Raw genomic sequence first — 17,500 nt, forward strand, 5'->3', positions numbered from 1 at the left:
ACTGTGTATCAATCTCTCAATGAATATGGAAAGGCCGAAACATACCAGAAGAGCGCACTTGTGATCTCAAAAGAAATTGGTGACAAACAAGGAGAAGCGGCGTGTTATGGGAGCCTGGGAACTGTGTATAAATCTGTCGGTGAATATGGAAAGGCCGAAACATACCAGAAGAGCGCACTTGTGATCGCAAAAGAAATTGGTGACAAACAAGGAGAAGCGGCGTGTTATGGGAGCCTGGGAACTGTGTATCAATCTGTCGGTGAATATGGAAAGGCCGAAACATACCAGAAGAGCGCACTTGTGATCGCAAAAGAAATTGGCGACAAAAAAGGAGAAGCGACGTGTTATGGGAACCTGGGAATTGTGTATGTATCTCTCGGTGAATATGGAAAGGCTGACACATACCTGAAGAGCGCACTTGTGATCACAAAAGAAATTGGTGACAAACAAGGAGAAGGACGGTGTTATGGGAACCTGGGAAAAGTGTATCAATCTCTCGGTGAATATGGAAAGGCCGAAACATACCAGAAGAGCGCACTTGTGATCGCAAAAGAAATTGGCGACAAACAAGGAGAAGCACAGTGTTATGGGAGCCTGGGAACTGTGTATCAATCTCTCGGTGAATATGGAAAGGCCGAAACTTACCAGAAGAGCGCACTTGTGATCTTAAAAGAAATTGGTTACAAAAAAGGAAAAGCGGCGTGTTATATTAACCTGGGAATTGTGTATCAATCTCTCGGTGAATATGCTGAGGCTAGAGAGTATCACGAGAAAGCACTTGCCACTAGCAGAGAGATAAATTACTTACATGGAGAGGCACATTCGCACCTCTTCCTTGCATACGATGCTATATTAGAAAATAATTATGATGATGCTTTGTCGAATCTTCAGGCAACCATTAACAAGAACGAGAAAATGCGAGGTTTTCTTGGACGTAATGACCAATTTAAGATATCCCTGTTAGATCAGCGCAGTGATTCCTATCAATTACTCAGCGCAATGTATTGTGTTGCGGGAAATGCGAAAGAAGCTCTGTGTGTTCTAGAGCTTGAACGAGGCAGAGCTCTGGCAGACTTAATCTCAGGTCAGTATTCTGCTCAACAACAAATTTCAGTCAATCCGCTTTCATGGCCTGATATTGAAAGGATCGTGAAAAACGAAATTGACTGTAACTGTCTATACATTTCATATTTTCGCCAAGATATGTTTTTGTGGGTCCTTAAAGGGAACAAGCCAACACTTTTCCGTAAAGTAGACGTCAACAAATGTTTTGTTAAAAAGGGATTGGAAAGACAAGTTCACGAAGTTTTCAGTGAGAAAACCTTTAGAAGGTGTAATGCCCTCCGTCAAGAGCAATGCGAAGATCGATCACTGCTGTTTTTAGACGCCGGCGACTCAACACATAAAGCATCGGGGGAAGTGAGCTCGGCAGGTTTTCGCCTATTGGAGACCGAGGAAGAAGAAGACCTACAACCCGTTCCCAGCCTAGCCGAGTGTTACCAAATGATCATTGCTCCGGTGGCTAAGTTTCTTGACGAACCTGAACTTGTGATTGTTCCTCATCGCTCTCTGTACAAAGTTCCATTCGCAGCATTAAAGGAAGAAGGTGAGAAATACCTGTCACAGACTTACAGGATACGCATTATTCCTTCTTTGTCGACTCTTGGGCTCATCCAGGACAGTCCAGCAGATTATCACAGCCAGACCGGAGCACTGATAGTAGGCGATCCGGACGTTGGGGACGTGCTTTACAAGGGACGCAAAGAGAACCCTTGTCGCTTGCCCTCTGCAAGAAAGGAAGCAGAGATAATAGCAGAACTACTCGGAGCTGAGCCTCTGTTAGAGGAGCAAGCAACTAAGGAGGCGGTTCTTCAGAGGATACCTTCTGTAAGTCTGATTCATTTTGCTGCTCATGGTCATGCCGAAAGAGGAGAAATTGCCCTCGCTCCTGAACGCCCCACTAACGTGACTCCATGCGAGAAAGACTATCTATTGACGATGGATGACATTTCACAAGTTCAACTGCGTGCCAAACTTGTAGTGCTTAGCTGTTGTCACAGTGCTCAAGGACAGGTTAGAGCTGAGGGAGTTGTTGGAATCGCCCGGGCTTTCCTAGGATCCGGTGCACGCTCAGTATTGGCTTCCCTGTGGCCCATACCAGACGAAGCAACAGAGCAGTTAATGAGTCGTTTCTACAAACACCTTGTTCGTGGGGAAAGTGCCAGTGAGTCTCTTCACCAGGCCATGAAGTGGATGAGAAGAAACGGCTATGATGACTTGGGAAACTGGGCGCCTTTCATGCTGATTGGAGATAACGTGAAGTTTGATTTCGAAAAGTGAAGGTTAGTTCGATCAATGAACTTTTCCTTATGGGTGTTGAATGAATTAATCAGAAAGACTCTCCCTTTTTGCTGGAAAAACTTATGGTTCGGTGACAGGAGAGCAAAAGGTGTATTTTTATTGGACTGTTCTTATTTCGTAATTTTTGAACATTATAAGAGGATGAGTAATAAATCTACCTTTTCTGAGTAAATCAATACCCCTTATACCGTTTAATGTATGGTGTTCCGTTCATTCTGCTTTTGAGAGTAAGATACAAATTACTGGTATTCACTATAATTGTTGAGGTCTAAGATGTTGCGCTTACTAAAAAATCTTGCACAAATACAGGTATAGCGCGGTACGAGGCAACAGACAATTCAGACTCCATTTGATAGAATGACTGAAACGATTAATTTAATCACAGTTCAAAGGTTCCAGAAGAAGCAGACGAAACAAAGTAGTATTGTAGCTAGTAGGTTGCCATCAAATTAACTGAACTAGAGATAGATAAGTTGATTAATTATGTACAAATTCAACAAGTTCGTTAAGAACCCAACTTGACATGGCAACTTTAATTTCCACGCCTCCCAGTTTGGTAGTTATGCGCCCGGTCGGAGTGGGTAATTTTTTTTGCCATATTAGATTTCAACACTAACCCTATAATCCGATATTGTTTATCAGTTGCAGGTGTCTTGCCGTCCGCCCACCGCCGAGGAGTGCCCGACAAATGGCAAGTTTCTTTTGAAAAAGGACGTCAGTAACGTGTACAGTGGAATTACTTGGAATGAGAGCATTGACTTATCACAGTTGTATAACATATAGCGATTTTTGTTTTCGCACTTTTCGTTGCAGTTTTCGTTGTCAGCAAGGCATTTTTTTATTCAAATTAAGAGTAGAGGGAATCTTTACATATCTTTGGAGTTTAAGTATCAAGTTTTAATTTGGTAGCATTTAGAGTTCTCGAAATACATACATTTGAATTTCAGAGTGGTTTTATCTTGCAAGGTATAACTTAGGCCCGGGGCAAACGTCGAATCGTAGTCGAACTTAATTCGTCGAACCTATTAGTTTTGAAATAGGCGCATGAATGGTGCGACGTTTGCCGCAATTAAGTTCGACTCAAATTAATTGGTTCGACTCCAGCATAAGTTCGACTTGCCAAGTCGGATAATGCGACAGTGGTTCGGCGTTACAGCAAACGCCGTTCTAAACACGCGCCGAACTCAATTCATAAATCATGCAAATTACAAAATAATTGATTCAAATGTGATGGACCGCGCAAACGTCACAAAAATACCGACTCCCCCATCTGCCAAACGCTATTTCCCCCCCTGACGAGCATGCGCTGTACAAAGACAATTTCGCGACCAGAAATGGCGAGCTATCGAAAGCCATTGCTGACGTCGCACAGCGTGATAGAAATGTGTTTTTCGTGTTTCATGAACACTAAATATAAATGATTGAAACACGAATTGCCTATTTGCAATAAATGCTCAGTGTTTGAGTCTTCTCTTTCTATTTTTCGCAATTAATTGCAAAAGAAAAGCCCGACGCCGGAGCGCTGTATTTCGGCATTTCGCCAGCAAGTCCTAGCAATAAATAGCCGCGCATCGAGTGAATAGGGACCTTACGAATGCAAGACGGTGACGCCAACGAAAACGTCACTTGAAAGTATAACTTTATTTCATTTGTGCTACTTTGCGATTATTTTAACTCATTCAACTTGTACACAAACGACAAACTAAACCGTTCAAGTTAAGGAAGAGAATAAAAAATTCACTGTCGTGTGTTCACGTTCTCCACAAAACCTTGAATCTGGTCATTTCACGTTGTTGTTTTGCAGGGGACGACAAAGAAATGTACCAAAATGTAAAACGCACGTGCAGAGCGATTGTTTTTGCTCATTAAGCCTTTTGTGTGTGTGGCGTTGTCGTCGCCGTCGCCGTGTTGTTTTCGTAAGGTCCCTAATAGCACGGGGACACGTGCTTATTCCCATGTTTTACGAAGTGCAACTTGTGAATTAGGGTCTACGCAGGTTCGACGTTTGCTACCACACTGGAATTAAGTCGACTCTTGGTCGAACCTATTTTTAATAAATTCGACGCGACTTAGATTCGACGTTTGCCCTAGGCCTAAGGTCGGGAGACCACAGTTTTTTTTACAAATCTAACAGAAGTAAATGTGTTTGATAAAACTTACTTAATCGACGATCAACATATATGATCAAAAGGATGAGGAGATAGTAGTTCCCTTGCTAAGAGCAGTTTTCGATTGAGTGTCGAAAATAATTTGTGTTTGCTTTAGTACGTTATGTAATTGGTTGACAAAACGCGTGTCACTTTGGAAATAATGTGATGGAATATGTTAAAACATTTCGTAAAAACATTATAAAAAGGTTAAAAAACACGACGTTTCGATGTACATTACATCATTATCCAAGTGAAATTAAAAATGCAAGATTGCGGCTATAAATACAAAAATGGACAATAGATATTAATTAAAATAGTAGCATTGAAGAATGCTACCGGTTAAACAAAAAGTTTCGCACGTATAGAGTCCGTTTGAGTGTTCAAGCAAGGCTTAAGTTTCTTGATGTACAGCATTTCAAATACCAAACAATCAAATTTGTTCTGACACTTTCTCAAGATGTTAAAATGGCCCTGATTCAATAGGTGTTTGCTCCCGTGAGCTTCAAGAAAATGTTTGCCAATTGCCGAGTTCTTGTGCTCAGCAACGCCTTGAAAAAGGTGTCTGGCTGTATAGCCGACATAATCTGCATCGCACAGATCACATGCAAAATAGTAAACAACGCATTGCTGATTCACAATCGACGGCTTAACTTCCCTAGGCTTAAGATCATGTTCTAATTTCCTACTAACAAAAACTGGCTGCAATATGGGGCCAATCTTATTACTTAGGTCGTTAAATTGCCTGCGAACCGCATTGGCAGCTACTTGATCCTTAAAAGGAAGGATAATTCTGATCTTACGACCGCCTTCAGGCTTCTCTTCCGCTGCCTGTTCCGATACATTACGAAGAAAATTACTAATGATGGAATCTATGAGAGCCCTAGGATAATCTAGGCGACTGAAAATTGAGCGCAATTTGTTACTATATCCATCGTACAAGCCCCAAACCACCAAAGGCTCTTTTGAATGCTCTTAATCGCTTGAAGAAACGTGACGACATCATAATCACCAAGCCTGATAAAGGTTCTGGCGTAGTGGTAATGGACAAAACCGAATACATCCGTCTTCTAAGCGCTGCTTCAATCGATAACACTTCTAAGTTCGTACATGTTGATGAAAAGCGACCAAAGAGGCGTGGACGTCCAGCTCAACATTTCCACCCGCTCTTACAGAAAGAAAAAGAGTTGCGCACAGCCTTACGTCAAATTCTACCTGAAGAGATCGCTAACTCGCTTTCTCCGAAGAGTTCCAGATTGTCACACTTGTATGGCCTTCCGAAGACCCATAAAGCCACACTGAGTATGAGACCCATTTTATCAGCAACTGGCGCCTACAATTACAATCTCGCCAAATGGCTCGAAGAGAAACTTAAGCCACTCTCCATCAATGACTACACAATCACTGATGCCTTTGCTTTTGCTGATGAAATCCGTACCATTTCCGTGAATGAGGATGACATCTTAGTCTCCTATGATGTGACATCACTTTTCACCAACGTACCTTTGAGTGAGACGATTAACATCCTAGTCCACAAAGCGTTCACCAACGATTGGTTCAACAAGACCTACGGCCTTAACTTGCAGAAGGATCAGCTTGCCAAATTACTGGAAATTGCTACAACCAACCAGCTTTTCCAGTTCAATGGTCTTTTGTACGAACAGACTGATGGAGTGGCCATGGGCTCCCCTCTTGGTCCTCTGATGGCTAATGTTTTTATGTGTCACCTGGAAGAGAAGCTCTCCCGTGATGGTCTGATGCCTGACCTGTACAAACGTTACGTGGATGATACCCTGGCTAAAATGCCTAGTGGTGACGCTGCCTCTGAGTTTCTCAATACTCTGAATGGTCTCCATCCCAGCATGAAATTTACAATGGAACTCCCTGTCAGTGGTAGGATTCCTTTTATTGGCATTGAAATCATCAAGTGTGGGACTAAACTTGAAACTCAAGTTTACAGGAAACAAACGAACAGTGGCTTACTCTTGCATTACCATAGCCATACCGACAAACGATACAAGGTGTCTTTAGTGAAAACAATGTTACATCGCGCGTACGCTCTATGTTCCACAACAGAAGCTTTCAATTTAGAATGTAACAAATTGCGCTCAATTTTCAGTCGCCTAGATTATCCTAGGGCTCTCATAGATTCCATCATTAGTAATTTTCTTCGTAATGTATCGGAACAGGCAGCGGAAGAGAAGCCTGAAGGCGGTCGTAAGATCAGAATTATCCTTCCTTTTAAGGATCAAGTAGCTGCCAATGCGGTTCGCAGGCAATTTAACGACCTAAGTAATAAGATTGGCCCCATATTGCAGCCAGTTTTTGTTAGTAGGAAATTAGAGCATGATCTTAAGCCTAGGGAAGTTAAGCCGTCGATTGTGAATCAGCAATGCGTTGTTTACTATTTCTCATGTGATCTGTGCGATGCAGATTATGTCGGCTATACAGCCAGACACCTTTTTCAACGCGTTGCTGAGCACAAGAACTCGGCAATTGGCAAACATTCTCTTGAAGCTCACGGGAGCAAACACCTATTGAATCAGGGCCATTTTAACATCTTGAGAAAGTGTCAGAGCAAATTTGATTGTTTGGTATTTGAAATGCTGTACATCAAGAAACTTAAGCCTTGCTTGAACACTCAAACGGACTCTATACGTGCGAAACTTTTTGTTTAACCGGTAGCATTCTTCAATGCTACTATTTTAATTAATATCTATTGTCCATTTTTGTATTTATAGCCGCAATCTTGCATTTTTAATTTCACTTGATAATGATGTAATGTACATCGAAACGTCGTGTTTTTTAACCTTTTTATAATGTTTTTACGAAATGTTTTATCGCAATTATTTATTTATTTATTTATTTATTTATTTTTGTCTTTCTGACTTCACAAAAAACACCAAAACTGTAAAAAGATAACTTATTAGAGAAATAAAATAAGCTCAGGTTCAGACATAAATATAGATATCATATTTCTGCCTCACTTGTTTAAACCCCTTTTAAATTTCCTTAACAATGGAACAGGTTTCTCTTTTCACCCCAAATACTAATTCAAAAAAATAAGCGACCCCGCCAGGACTTGAACCTGGAATCTTCTAAACCGAAGTCAGACGCCTTATCCATTAGGCCACGAGGCCGAGAGACAACGTACTCTATTATAATCTTACTTGTAGACCAAGTGATTAAATCTTTAAGTGTTAAAAACTTATCGTCAGTTCAGATCCAAGATGGCCACCATTTTGCAATTATGACGTAATTACCACATAGAATGACGTCATCACTTGTCGTTATGGACCTCAAATTAAACATCTTTGGACGTAATATTTAAAGTTGAAGTGTCATGGGGAGTTTGCCTCAGAAGACAAAACAAAAGTCCGGTCCATTTAGAGTTTAACCAGTAAACAGTTGAATGACAGAGAATGGACATTTTCGGATCCAAGTTGTACTTTGAATAACAAGGGAAAAATCGCGTGAATTTACCACGGTCCCGTATAAAATCCCCGCCAAAGAATGTGGGATGAGACTAAAAAAGAGAGGATTCCAAGAATAATAGCCTGTTCTATGGGTTATTCAAGTCCGAAAACGGCGTATTGAAATATAATGTATATGCAATGAAAACGGAATTATTAGTGAAAGACCCGAGGCCCAATGGATAAGCCATCGAAAACAAATCAGGAGATTCCAAATTCGACTCGATGTGGGATCGTGTATTGTTCTGTAACCTGGGTTTATCAATACCAAATGATGAAGTAAGGCCCGTTGTAAAAACAATGCATTCTCAGAGAAGGCCCCGTGGCCCAATGGATAAGGCATCTGACTACGAATCAGGGGATTCCAGGTTCGAGTCCTGGCGGGGTCGTGTATTTTTGTTTTGTTTCTGGTATTGCACATTTTATATATGGCTGTACTTCTGTTAGCGCTGCTTGACAGCCACAGATTCAAATCGTTCTCTGGTTTTAGAGTCAGGGCGAGTTATACTTCCCCTTAAATCAATTCCAAATGATATTTAGAGACTGTTATTTGCTAACCATTTTTCTTACTATTGCCTTACCATCATGTTATATAAAGGGAGTTTCATTTTAAACTGATCTTTTCTCTGGCTTGTATTAAATTAAAAAATTTTCTAGGCGTTTTTATTTATTTATTTATTTATTTATTTTTGTCTTTCTGACTTCACAAAAAACACCAAAACTGTAAAAAGATAACTTATTAGAGAAATAAAATAAGCTCAGGTTCAGACATAAATATAGATATCATATTTCTGCCTCACTTGTTTAAACCCCTTTTAAATTTCCTTAACAATGGAACAGGTTTCTCTTTTCACCCCAAATACTAATTCAAAAAAATAAGCGACCCCGCCAGGACTTGAACCTGGAAACTTCTGATTCGAAGTCAGACGCCTTATCCATTAGGCCACGAGGCCGAGAGACAATGTACTTTATTATAATCTTACTTGTAGACCAAGTGATTAAATCTTTAAGTGTTAAAAACTTATCGTCAGTTCAGATCCAAGATGGCCACCATTTTGCAATTATGACGTAATTACCACATAGAATGACGTCATCACTTGTCGTTATGGACCTCAAATTAAACATCTTTGGACGTAATATTTAAAGTTGAAGTGTCATGGGGAGTTTGCCTCAGAAGACGAAACAAAAGTCTGGTCCATTTAGAGTTAACCAGTAAACAGTTGAATGACAGAGAATGGACATTTTCGGATCCAAGTTGTACTTTGAATAACATGGGAAAAATCGCGTGAATTTACCACGGTCCAAACCTTCGACATCGCATTTTAAAATTGCTCTCTTGAATTGGCCCTCTTCGACAGGAAGCTAATGTAGAATGTTTTGATTTTGATCAGTGTCACTGGATTTTTTTTCACGGAAGAGAAATTTCACCTCCTTTAGGACATCGCTTTCTGCTATTCGCAAATTTATTAACAAGGTGTCAAGCAATGAATTCACTAATGTGTCAAATGTCAGTCAGGCGTTTTTCAAAATCGTGGGGTTTACGGGTAAGCGTTTCTTTTTTCTCTCCTCCCTTCTTCGTTTTTTTTTTTTTTTTTCTGTCCCAATTTCCCAATTTCACGCAGCGAAAAACGCCCAAAACACAATGGAAGCGCTTGTTACGCAGGCTGATTTATTTTACTAACTCCTGGCTTAAAAACACTCTATATCATAACTGGAACAATAAATCTCATGTTTTTCCGAGGACCACGAATCTGCTTTTAAATTCTCTTTTGGTTTTGCCGTTGGGTGAGTCCGCCGTGATAAGTTTAAGTTAAGAAGAGACCACTTTAAATGGTAAAATACTAAAAAATTGTATGGAACTTATCACGGCGGACGATAAACAGTTCTTGAGGTTACCACGGTATCCGGCCTTCAGAGCCAGTGTCTCGCGCCCAAGCGATGTAGCGCGTCCAGTTTTAACTGTAGATACCTTAACCCCTAAATTAAATTAAAGCTTATAGAGGTGGCTATCAAACTATACTCAGAACTTTGATAAAATGAATTGTAGAATTTTTCAGGACCTCTAAATGTGAGCGTCCGAATCACCTTTTGAAAGCTACAAGTCAGCCGAATTTTTTTTTTCGCTATTTTAACTTGCTTCTCAGTTTCCGGAGCCAAAGTGCTATAAAAACCTTGTCTACATTTTGCCATTTTCAATTGCAGTGAAAAGTTACAGAAAATATTGGAAATAGGATTAAAAAATGTGGAGTGATCGAAAAAAAAAAATCGCCATCGGAGAAAAAATATTTCGAAAGAAAAAATTCACAGATACGTTTTTTTGTTTTTTTTTTGTTTATATGTTAAACTAGCTACCTTCCAAATTTGAAGGCGAACAAATTCCCTTTGAATTTTAGCTCTCTAAAGTTTAGTTTTCCCTTACCATTACGGCGTGTTGTTAGCAGACAAAAGGAGGCTAAAATTCGGCATTAGTTGATCACAGTTACCCCAAAACTTCTCTCGAGTGTTAAAATCTAAGTGAAAGCGAGAATAAAATTTCAATAGGTAGGCTTTCCAAGCGCCTCAAGAATACGAAAAATGTAACAGCTTTGTAATTTGAAATTGGCGCTTCCTGGTTTTCAGAGGTCCGCTGTTACTAAGGAATCAAGGCTTACATGAGGAGCGAATACTCTGGTTGGCCAACAGTTGTCATGGTGATAATTCCATAGCAAGACTATCAGTCTGAAAAATCAGCAAGTTTTCCCCAAAAGAGAAAAAGCAATGGGTCATTTAAAAAATAGCCACACCTGACAACCTTCGTACGTGAAACAGCCCTGACTGTTTCGATCTCTTTGCGTTACGTATTAAGGACATTTTATGGGAAAGATGGGAACCATACCTGTTCGAATTGTACACAAAGTATTAATCTCATGCATCGTGACATAACATAGATTGTAGTTAATTTTTTCACTTTTTCCAAGGGTAATCAATACATAAATCGATAACAATCGATGCTAATCGATGTCAGTCTTCGATTGATATCGATTACCGATAGCAATCTATAAAAAAACGATGAAGAAAGCAGTTGTGAATTCAATTGATATCAATTCGTCGAGCACTCAGATTAAATTCACAATTGATTGTTGTCGAAAACGGTTCTGGTCTTTTTACAAGTTACACTGCTAAGATCATACATACAATTTTGCCTGTGTGGTTTCAATCTTCAAAGCATGCAAGAGCTTTACAACTACAAATAGTTCACAGTACAACTGCCCCCACTGTATCATATATGGAATCTGTAGACTGATTCCCTTTTTCTTCTGGAAAATGATCTCATTGAATCGTGGCCTTTCAAAGGGCATTGCGTGAGATCATCCGATTTTATATGATAACCTGTCTCTGCTACGCAGGGTTTCAAGAGTTGTTCTTTATACGATAATATTCTTAGAAAATAACATTGTTTGTAGATTTTCCCAGTCTGAACTGCAAGTGAATAATATTTAGCCAGGATTGTTTTCAAGAGGTGCTAATTGACCGTGAAAAGCTTTTGTTTTCGCCGCAGGATCACACCGGTAAGATTACTGGTAGTTTTACAGGTTGCAAACGATAAAATAACAAATGGATCGAAAACGCTTTTGATTTGCGTCAAATTTGAGGAAAGTATTCGAGAAAACGAACCGTCTTGTATCTTTTTTGTAGACGCACGAGGGAAAATACGTGCGGTTGAGGTAATTGTTGCGCTCCCCAGGCTCAATGTACCGTGAATGAAATAAGGACGTGTCTCTGTAGAACATTTCCTGAGTTTTGCTGTCAAATAGTGAAGAATAGATAATGGGAAGTGTGGCAAAATATAGTTTGTGCTTATAAAGCTTTAAATATGTATTCCTTGAACAAGTGGGTAGCGTGAACCTTCTACGTACTTGTCAATCGTTGGCAGTCATGAAGGAGGTGTAAACTTAAAAAGAAAGCCGCAGGGATCTGATCATTTTCCTTCGGAGGTAAAGGGAAGCGGAAAAGGCCCGTTAAGTCCACATAAATACCATCATAACCAGTCCAGATTTCACAACATATCACTTTAGGTTATATCTAGTTTCTCGCTTAGGTAGGTTCTATAAGTACTTGTACCATTTATGCATCTCAGTCAAACGGCCAGGAATAGAACTGTACGTACACCTCCTCTCTTTCCTCTCCCCCACCGGCTGAAAACGCAATCACGGTATGCAAGCCGGGAAAAACCACCAAGGGTTTAGTAATATCTCCATGCCGCCCGCGAAAACGTTCTTGAGAAACCAATTCAGACCAGAATTTGTTTTCACTTTAATGCAAGCAAAAGCAAAAATAGAAGACGTAAGACCATAGCAAAATAGTTTCTCGTTAAATGCTAATTTGAACCCCGCGTGGGGCTAAATTTGCGGAGAAAATTCTTACGGTGTAGACAAATTATATTCTCTTAATTATGCTGCTAAGATAATTGCTTTACATTTGAAAGAGTACCTTCAAAAAAAAGATTCCTGAATTGCTAAACCCTGCAACACTGAATTTTGGTTCAACAAGAACTTGGTTTAACTTGGCATAGATCCCAGGTACAGTGATTATAATGGCTCTTGACAGAGGAGGGATCGGGAAGGTTAAACGCGTATTGTGTTCGATGAATGTGCACCAACTTCCTACATTTTGCATAATAGTATTTTTAAATGTCCTCTAACGGGCACTTAAAGTAGGATACTTATCTCAAGCAGAACAGTGACTTGATAGTAAATAAAACAAAGGGTGGTTACCTGGCAGGATCGAGCCATCTAAATTCAAGTATATAAATCTCGCTGCTAACTCAGTGCCCTTCCCAGGTTCATCAGTTTGAGGAACTTTAAATTACTCCAATATGACACTGAAACAGGTACCATTTCTGCACAACTCCACTCAGGTTTTATTTGAACACGTCAGAAACTAAGGTAACTTTCTAGCTCGAAGCGTGCTAGAATCCGACGATCAACTTGGTACTTTACAACTTGCGTACGCAAGGTGCAAAACTAGTCCTTTTTTAACAACGCAGACAAAATATAGGGCCCTAAGCGATCTATCAAAACCACTGATCGTTTCATATCTACATGTTCCTCAGCACGTTTAATGTCACCTACTGCATGAAGTATATTCTTGAAACAGAGAGAAGACCAGGTTTCCGAGAACACCTGTAAGAAGTTGCAAGAAATGAAAAAGACGCATCCAAACCTTTCATCCCACACTTTGATCTTCTGATCATTGTCACAAAAACATGGCGATCTTTGGTTTCTTCCTACATAGCAGCATCAAGGAAAGTTGCTGCACAAACTTAAACCAAAAATTAATCCTTTAGATCATCAAACTTAATCCCCGGCATTAATTTAGTGAACGAATGAGTGGATAGTATTAAGCCTGGTTTCCAATAATGTCGAATCGCACACGATCGCTGACATTTTCAATAACCCGATGACAAACGATCATAAAGAGGTACGTTTCCATACGGTCGCAAAACAGAGTGGAATCCGCGGAACTGATGATATACGAACTATCGTATAACATAGGATGAGTTACGACCAAAGGCTATTGCTATAATTTGTTTTTACATGATCGCAGAATCTATATTTTGTTTTCATTTGATCACACTAAAAAAAAATTCCGATCGATTTTCGTGATCATCGATAATTGCTTTCGATCCTTTCGATGGAAAACTACGGAATATATATCTTTGTAACTGCTCAGAACATGCTAAAAATTGTTCAGGCATTCCTAGGACGTAACCGTTTTCAGGCTAACTTCAGATTTCTTCTTAACAATAAGAACTCTTGGTGCATTTATTTTTGTACCCATATTACATGAAATCCCTTTGAGATTGGGAGATTCTCAAATTATATTGAAACAGTTGAAACTTACCTTGACAAACTGTGATTTCCAATAATGTTCATGGCACTAGAGTATCCGTATATACCTGGTTTTTACTTGGACCTCAAGCAGAAGCACTGAGATAAGAGGAATGTTTGGTTTCATCAGCAGAGGTGATAAGGTCATTTGACCACTGTAAAGAGATTTGAGTGCTGACTTTTCGAGTGTTAGCCCTTTGCTGGAGTGATTCACGAATCGATAACTGATTCATGAATCTCTTTACGGTGGCCATATTACGTTATCTACTGTGCTGAAAAAAACCAAACATTCGTTTCCACCCACACTGACAGCACTACAGAGTCATTTGAAACCAGCCCTCTTATCCACTGGAGTCAAGAGCTTGCCTTAGCGACTCAGATAGCTTATGGGGACTCTCAAACGCACGCTTGAACCGAAAGTAAAAACCAGGCTTTATTCAACTGGGCTAATTAAGACGGATGCTCTTGTCAGTGTGGAAAAGGATCCAAGAGACGACGAGAGGTAGATTTCAAGATATCAATTTGCCCAGAAAACTTGATTTACTCCGCCTCGGCTATCCGTTGAACCTCTGTGCCCTGTCACTGAAGTACGGCTGCATAATTTCTCCTATAGGCTTCTAGAAACAGTTTTTGTCTGTTTGTTAAATCTCGGTCTTGTTGGCCCTAGTTGGTGAGCAAGATTCGAAAAATTTCTGGTTCATCTCCAGCATTCAATCTTGAACTTTCTGTGTTTTCTTTTCGCGTCTTTCCCGCGCTCATCCGCTAGAACTGAAAATTTTGCCGGTACGTTCTCTTTTACCTACATGTACAAAACCTGACTTTTCCTGCAAATTCTTGAAAGACGGAGAGGTTTGTAAGCCATTCTATCGCCGTGCACTTAAGACTCACTAGCGCGTTGGAAAGAAGAAGTTTTGAACAAATCAGAGTTTGCTTGGTGAGTTCTTTGATCGCTCAAGTGAAACCAGGCGAAAAAATTGCCAACTGAATGATCAAGAACAAAGTCAGGCTGCCAGGTACAAAATACAATAAAACCGTCAGTTTAAGATATTATTTACTGGGAAAGGAAAGAAAAAGAAAAAGGACCGAGAAGGTAGGTAAATTAAGAAATTCAATTACAGATTTTGGCATCAGTTTCTGCTTGATAGCATCACAAATTTAGGGAAAATGCGATTCTGGTTTACTGAGTTTTGCCACTTGCTTCGGTCACTGATTCATGAAGACAAGATAGAAACGTTTCCAAATTATCAACATAGAACCATGCCAGATTTGTTCGGAGAAAGTTAATGAGTTTCATGAGACTGCGAATGAGGACCGCGTATTGTAAAAACCTACTCCTTGATTATAGCGTAAAGTTCGACTGGAATACAGCTGAGAAACCGAGGTTTCAAATCAGCGTCGGTTGAGTTATAACTGACCTGACAACCATGACTCAATATAACATTTTCATTTCTTGCAGAAATGTTTAAACTCTTAACCGGTAAAATGTCTACGTCTTCCTCTGTCACTTCCTAGCTTCATTTTACTGCAGAATATTAAAACAAGGGTCTAAGGCTCCAATGAACCTCAACCTTCCACTATGAAAGTGCATAGTTTCCCTGTACAAGATGTTCCAATCCTTGATGAAGTACTAAAGCTCTCCTGAACTGAACGTAGATCAGCCACATTCTAAAGATTCAGCGTCGAAGTTCTTTCTAAATAGCTTTGTCAGTTATCTTTATTCCGGAACTATAACAGTTGAACGCCTAATGCCTCATTTGAACGTAGAATTTATTTTTATTATAATGATTCATTTTCGAACGTCTCAAGTGAACATCGATGCTTCCGTCCGACACATTTCTGTAAATACAAATAAGGTTATTTTCAGCGCAATGGCAAGTAGACTGTGATTGTTATTATAAATATGAATTTAGTGATTGTCAACAAAGTCCCTATTGGGTGTCTGTAATGCGCCTCAGTTGTTCCTTGAAATTTTAAAAAAACGCCTAAGATGGCTGTGGTTTTAAAAATATCTACACGACACAAACTAAAACCAAACACAAAAAAAGAACTTGAATAACACAATTCAGAATCCCATATGGGCAGACGAAAGAGCACATCTCCCTACACGAATTATGGTTTGACTCCAGACGGGTTTAAGATGACACAAAATCTAGGATATTTTTTTGTCAGTAAATAAACGATTAAACGGGCAAATCAGTCTTAAAATGAAAGCAAAAATTTGTTCTTTCGCACCTTTCCTTTACCACCGCCAATAATCTGTCGCAGAGGCCATTTAAGAAGAACCGCTTATTTAAGGTGAAAAGAATTTGCTTTGCGACGTTTGAGCGGTCGGATGAGTGTAAGAGAGATTAAACCTGTTCTGGTACCTGTTACGCTCTGCTTGCACGCTCTGAGGGCCACGGCCACTTAATCTAAAGTCTGACTGTTGGTTGTTTTTTGCCGTCTCAGGTTACACGGAGGCTGAGATGAGCCGTTTGACACTCGCCTGGTTACCTCTTTGCCTTGCACTCGGTGAGTAAACCGTTTACTGTCATTGTAATCACTTTTAATCGTTATGTCCGTCTTTGAGAGTAGTTACAGATCACTGAGTCTAATTTTGGAGGTGATGCGATGAAGCAATACACTTCCACGGCAAGATACTCCGAGTTGTTTTCCTTGTCCTATAAATTAACGACTTCTGTTATTTCTGCTTGTTTCTTCTACGGGATGACAAGCTAGAAAACTTCTTTTTTAGAAACGTAGCTTTCGATAAAGGCATTGTCTAGAATGTAATACTATAAGTTAATATCCTACTTCCGTTATACCTTCTAATAAACGTTGACAGTTGTAAAAATAATCTCAAAATGACGTAATTATCAAAGAAAGAGAGAGAGAGCAATCTCCTTGGAAATTAGCCACGCTTTACGGAATGTTATAGTAAAGGACTCAAATTCAAAATATTTTGCAAGTTTTCAAGTATTCCAGGAGATGCCAAGCCTTCCAGAACGAATAACTGAAAAGAGTTTGCTAGAAAATATCCCTTGGTCGTAGACTACCTGTTACTGCAGTAAAAACCAACTCCTTCTTTGTGCGACCATTGTAATTAAAAGAAAAAGAAACACACGATTTGCTTATACGAATTCTTAAGAATGAAGACGAATACCTTGACCTTATTTCTGTTCTTCAGTTAATCAAATCAACTTAATTTGTGGGTAGCATATATATAATCATAATAAATCTCCATTTTTAATTTTGCTTTCGTTTTATGTTATACCTGACACAGCCTAACTTTTTTTTATTTGCCTCACATTTGAAATGTAAATTTTATTGGTACAGTGTTTTCTTTTTAAGGTATTCCTTTGCTACTTGCCTTGACTTGTAATCTCGCTATTTTCGGGTGGCAGTTATTTCTTTCTTGTAAATTTAAAAGAAACAAAATAAAGTTGAAAGTTGAAGTTGTGCAGTAATTGTGCTATCAGTTTCAAAGCCTGCGCTATTAGTGGGGGCAAGATAACTTGGAAAACAAGAATAAATTAAATTAGTCGAATAGAAAGCGTTCATTGGTTCCGTGGAGATTAACTGAGTGCCGATCCGGAAGACGAATTTTTGTTCTAACGTTTTGCGGGTTTCTGTGTTGCCATGGTATAGAAAAAATGCCAAAGACTGTCAT

At 39.5% G+C, this 17,500-nt stretch overlaps 4 protein-coding genes and 3 non-coding genes across 10 annotated transcripts in view; 5 read left to right on the plus strand and 2 right to left on the minus strand.

Moving 5' to 3' along the window:
* The window catches only part of LOC146488442 (uncharacterized), a 27,099-nt gene extending 23,765 nt beyond the window's left edge, over positions 1-3,334 (plus strand). Inside the window, exons 3-4 of the mRNA XM_085117949.1 lie at positions 754-2,342; positions 3,004-3,334. Coding sequence (XP_084974075.1) covers positions 754-2,340 — 1,587 coding nt within the window. The 3' untranslated portion in view covers positions 2,341-2,342; positions 3,004-3,334. The remainder of the gene's footprint in view (positions 1-753; positions 2,343-3,003) is intronic.
* The window catches only part of LOC146488443 (retinal homeobox protein Rax-like), a 205,067-nt gene that overhangs the window by 15,533 nt on the left and 172,034 nt on the right, over positions 1-17,500 (plus strand). The window lies entirely within an intron of this gene.
* On the plus strand, positions 5,438-7,309 carry LOC146488445 (uncharacterized). Its single transcript, XM_085116219.1, has one exon. The coding sequence runs from the start codon at positions 5,552-5,554 to the stop codon at positions 7,184-7,186; it is 1,635 nt and encodes a 544-aa protein (XP_084972345.1). The 5' UTR covers positions 5,438-5,551; the 3' UTR covers positions 7,187-7,309.
* Trnar-ucg (transfer RNA arginine (anticodon UCG)) lies at positions 7,576-7,648 on the minus strand. The gene has a single exon. It is a non-coding gene; the product is annotated as a tRNA-Arg (tRNA).
* Trnar-acg (transfer RNA arginine (anticodon ACG)) lies at positions 8,298-8,370 on the plus strand. Its single transcript has one exon. It is a non-coding gene; the product is annotated as a tRNA-Arg (tRNA).
* Trnar-ucg (transfer RNA arginine (anticodon UCG)) lies at positions 8,862-8,934 on the minus strand. Its single transcript has one exon. It is a non-coding gene; the product is annotated as a tRNA-Arg (tRNA).
* LOC146488449 (uncharacterized) overlaps positions 11,340-17,500 on the plus strand; it is a 14,983-nt gene continuing 8,822 nt past the window's right edge. The window contains exons 1-2 of one of the 4 annotated variants that reach the window (XM_085116227.1): positions 11,340-11,529; positions 16,300-16,362. In XM_085116227.1, coding sequence (XP_084972353.1) covers positions 16,317-16,362 — 46 coding nt within the window. In that variant the 5' untranslated portion in view covers positions 11,340-11,529; positions 16,300-16,316. Of the gene's footprint in view, positions 11,530-14,923; positions 14,942-16,128; positions 16,147-16,206; positions 16,363-17,500 lie in introns of those variants that run through there. The other 3 variants (XM_085116236.1, XM_085116229.1, XM_085116224.1) reach the window with 3 other exon arrangements.

Source organism: Pavona decussata, unplaced genomic scaffold (genome assembly GCF_977016875.1).
Source record: "Pavona decussata unplaced genomic scaffold, jaPavDecu1.1 SCAFFOLD_9, whole genome shotgun sequence".
Lineage (NCBI taxonomy): Eukaryota > Metazoa > Cnidaria > Anthozoa > Scleractinia > Agariciidae > Pavona > Pavona decussata.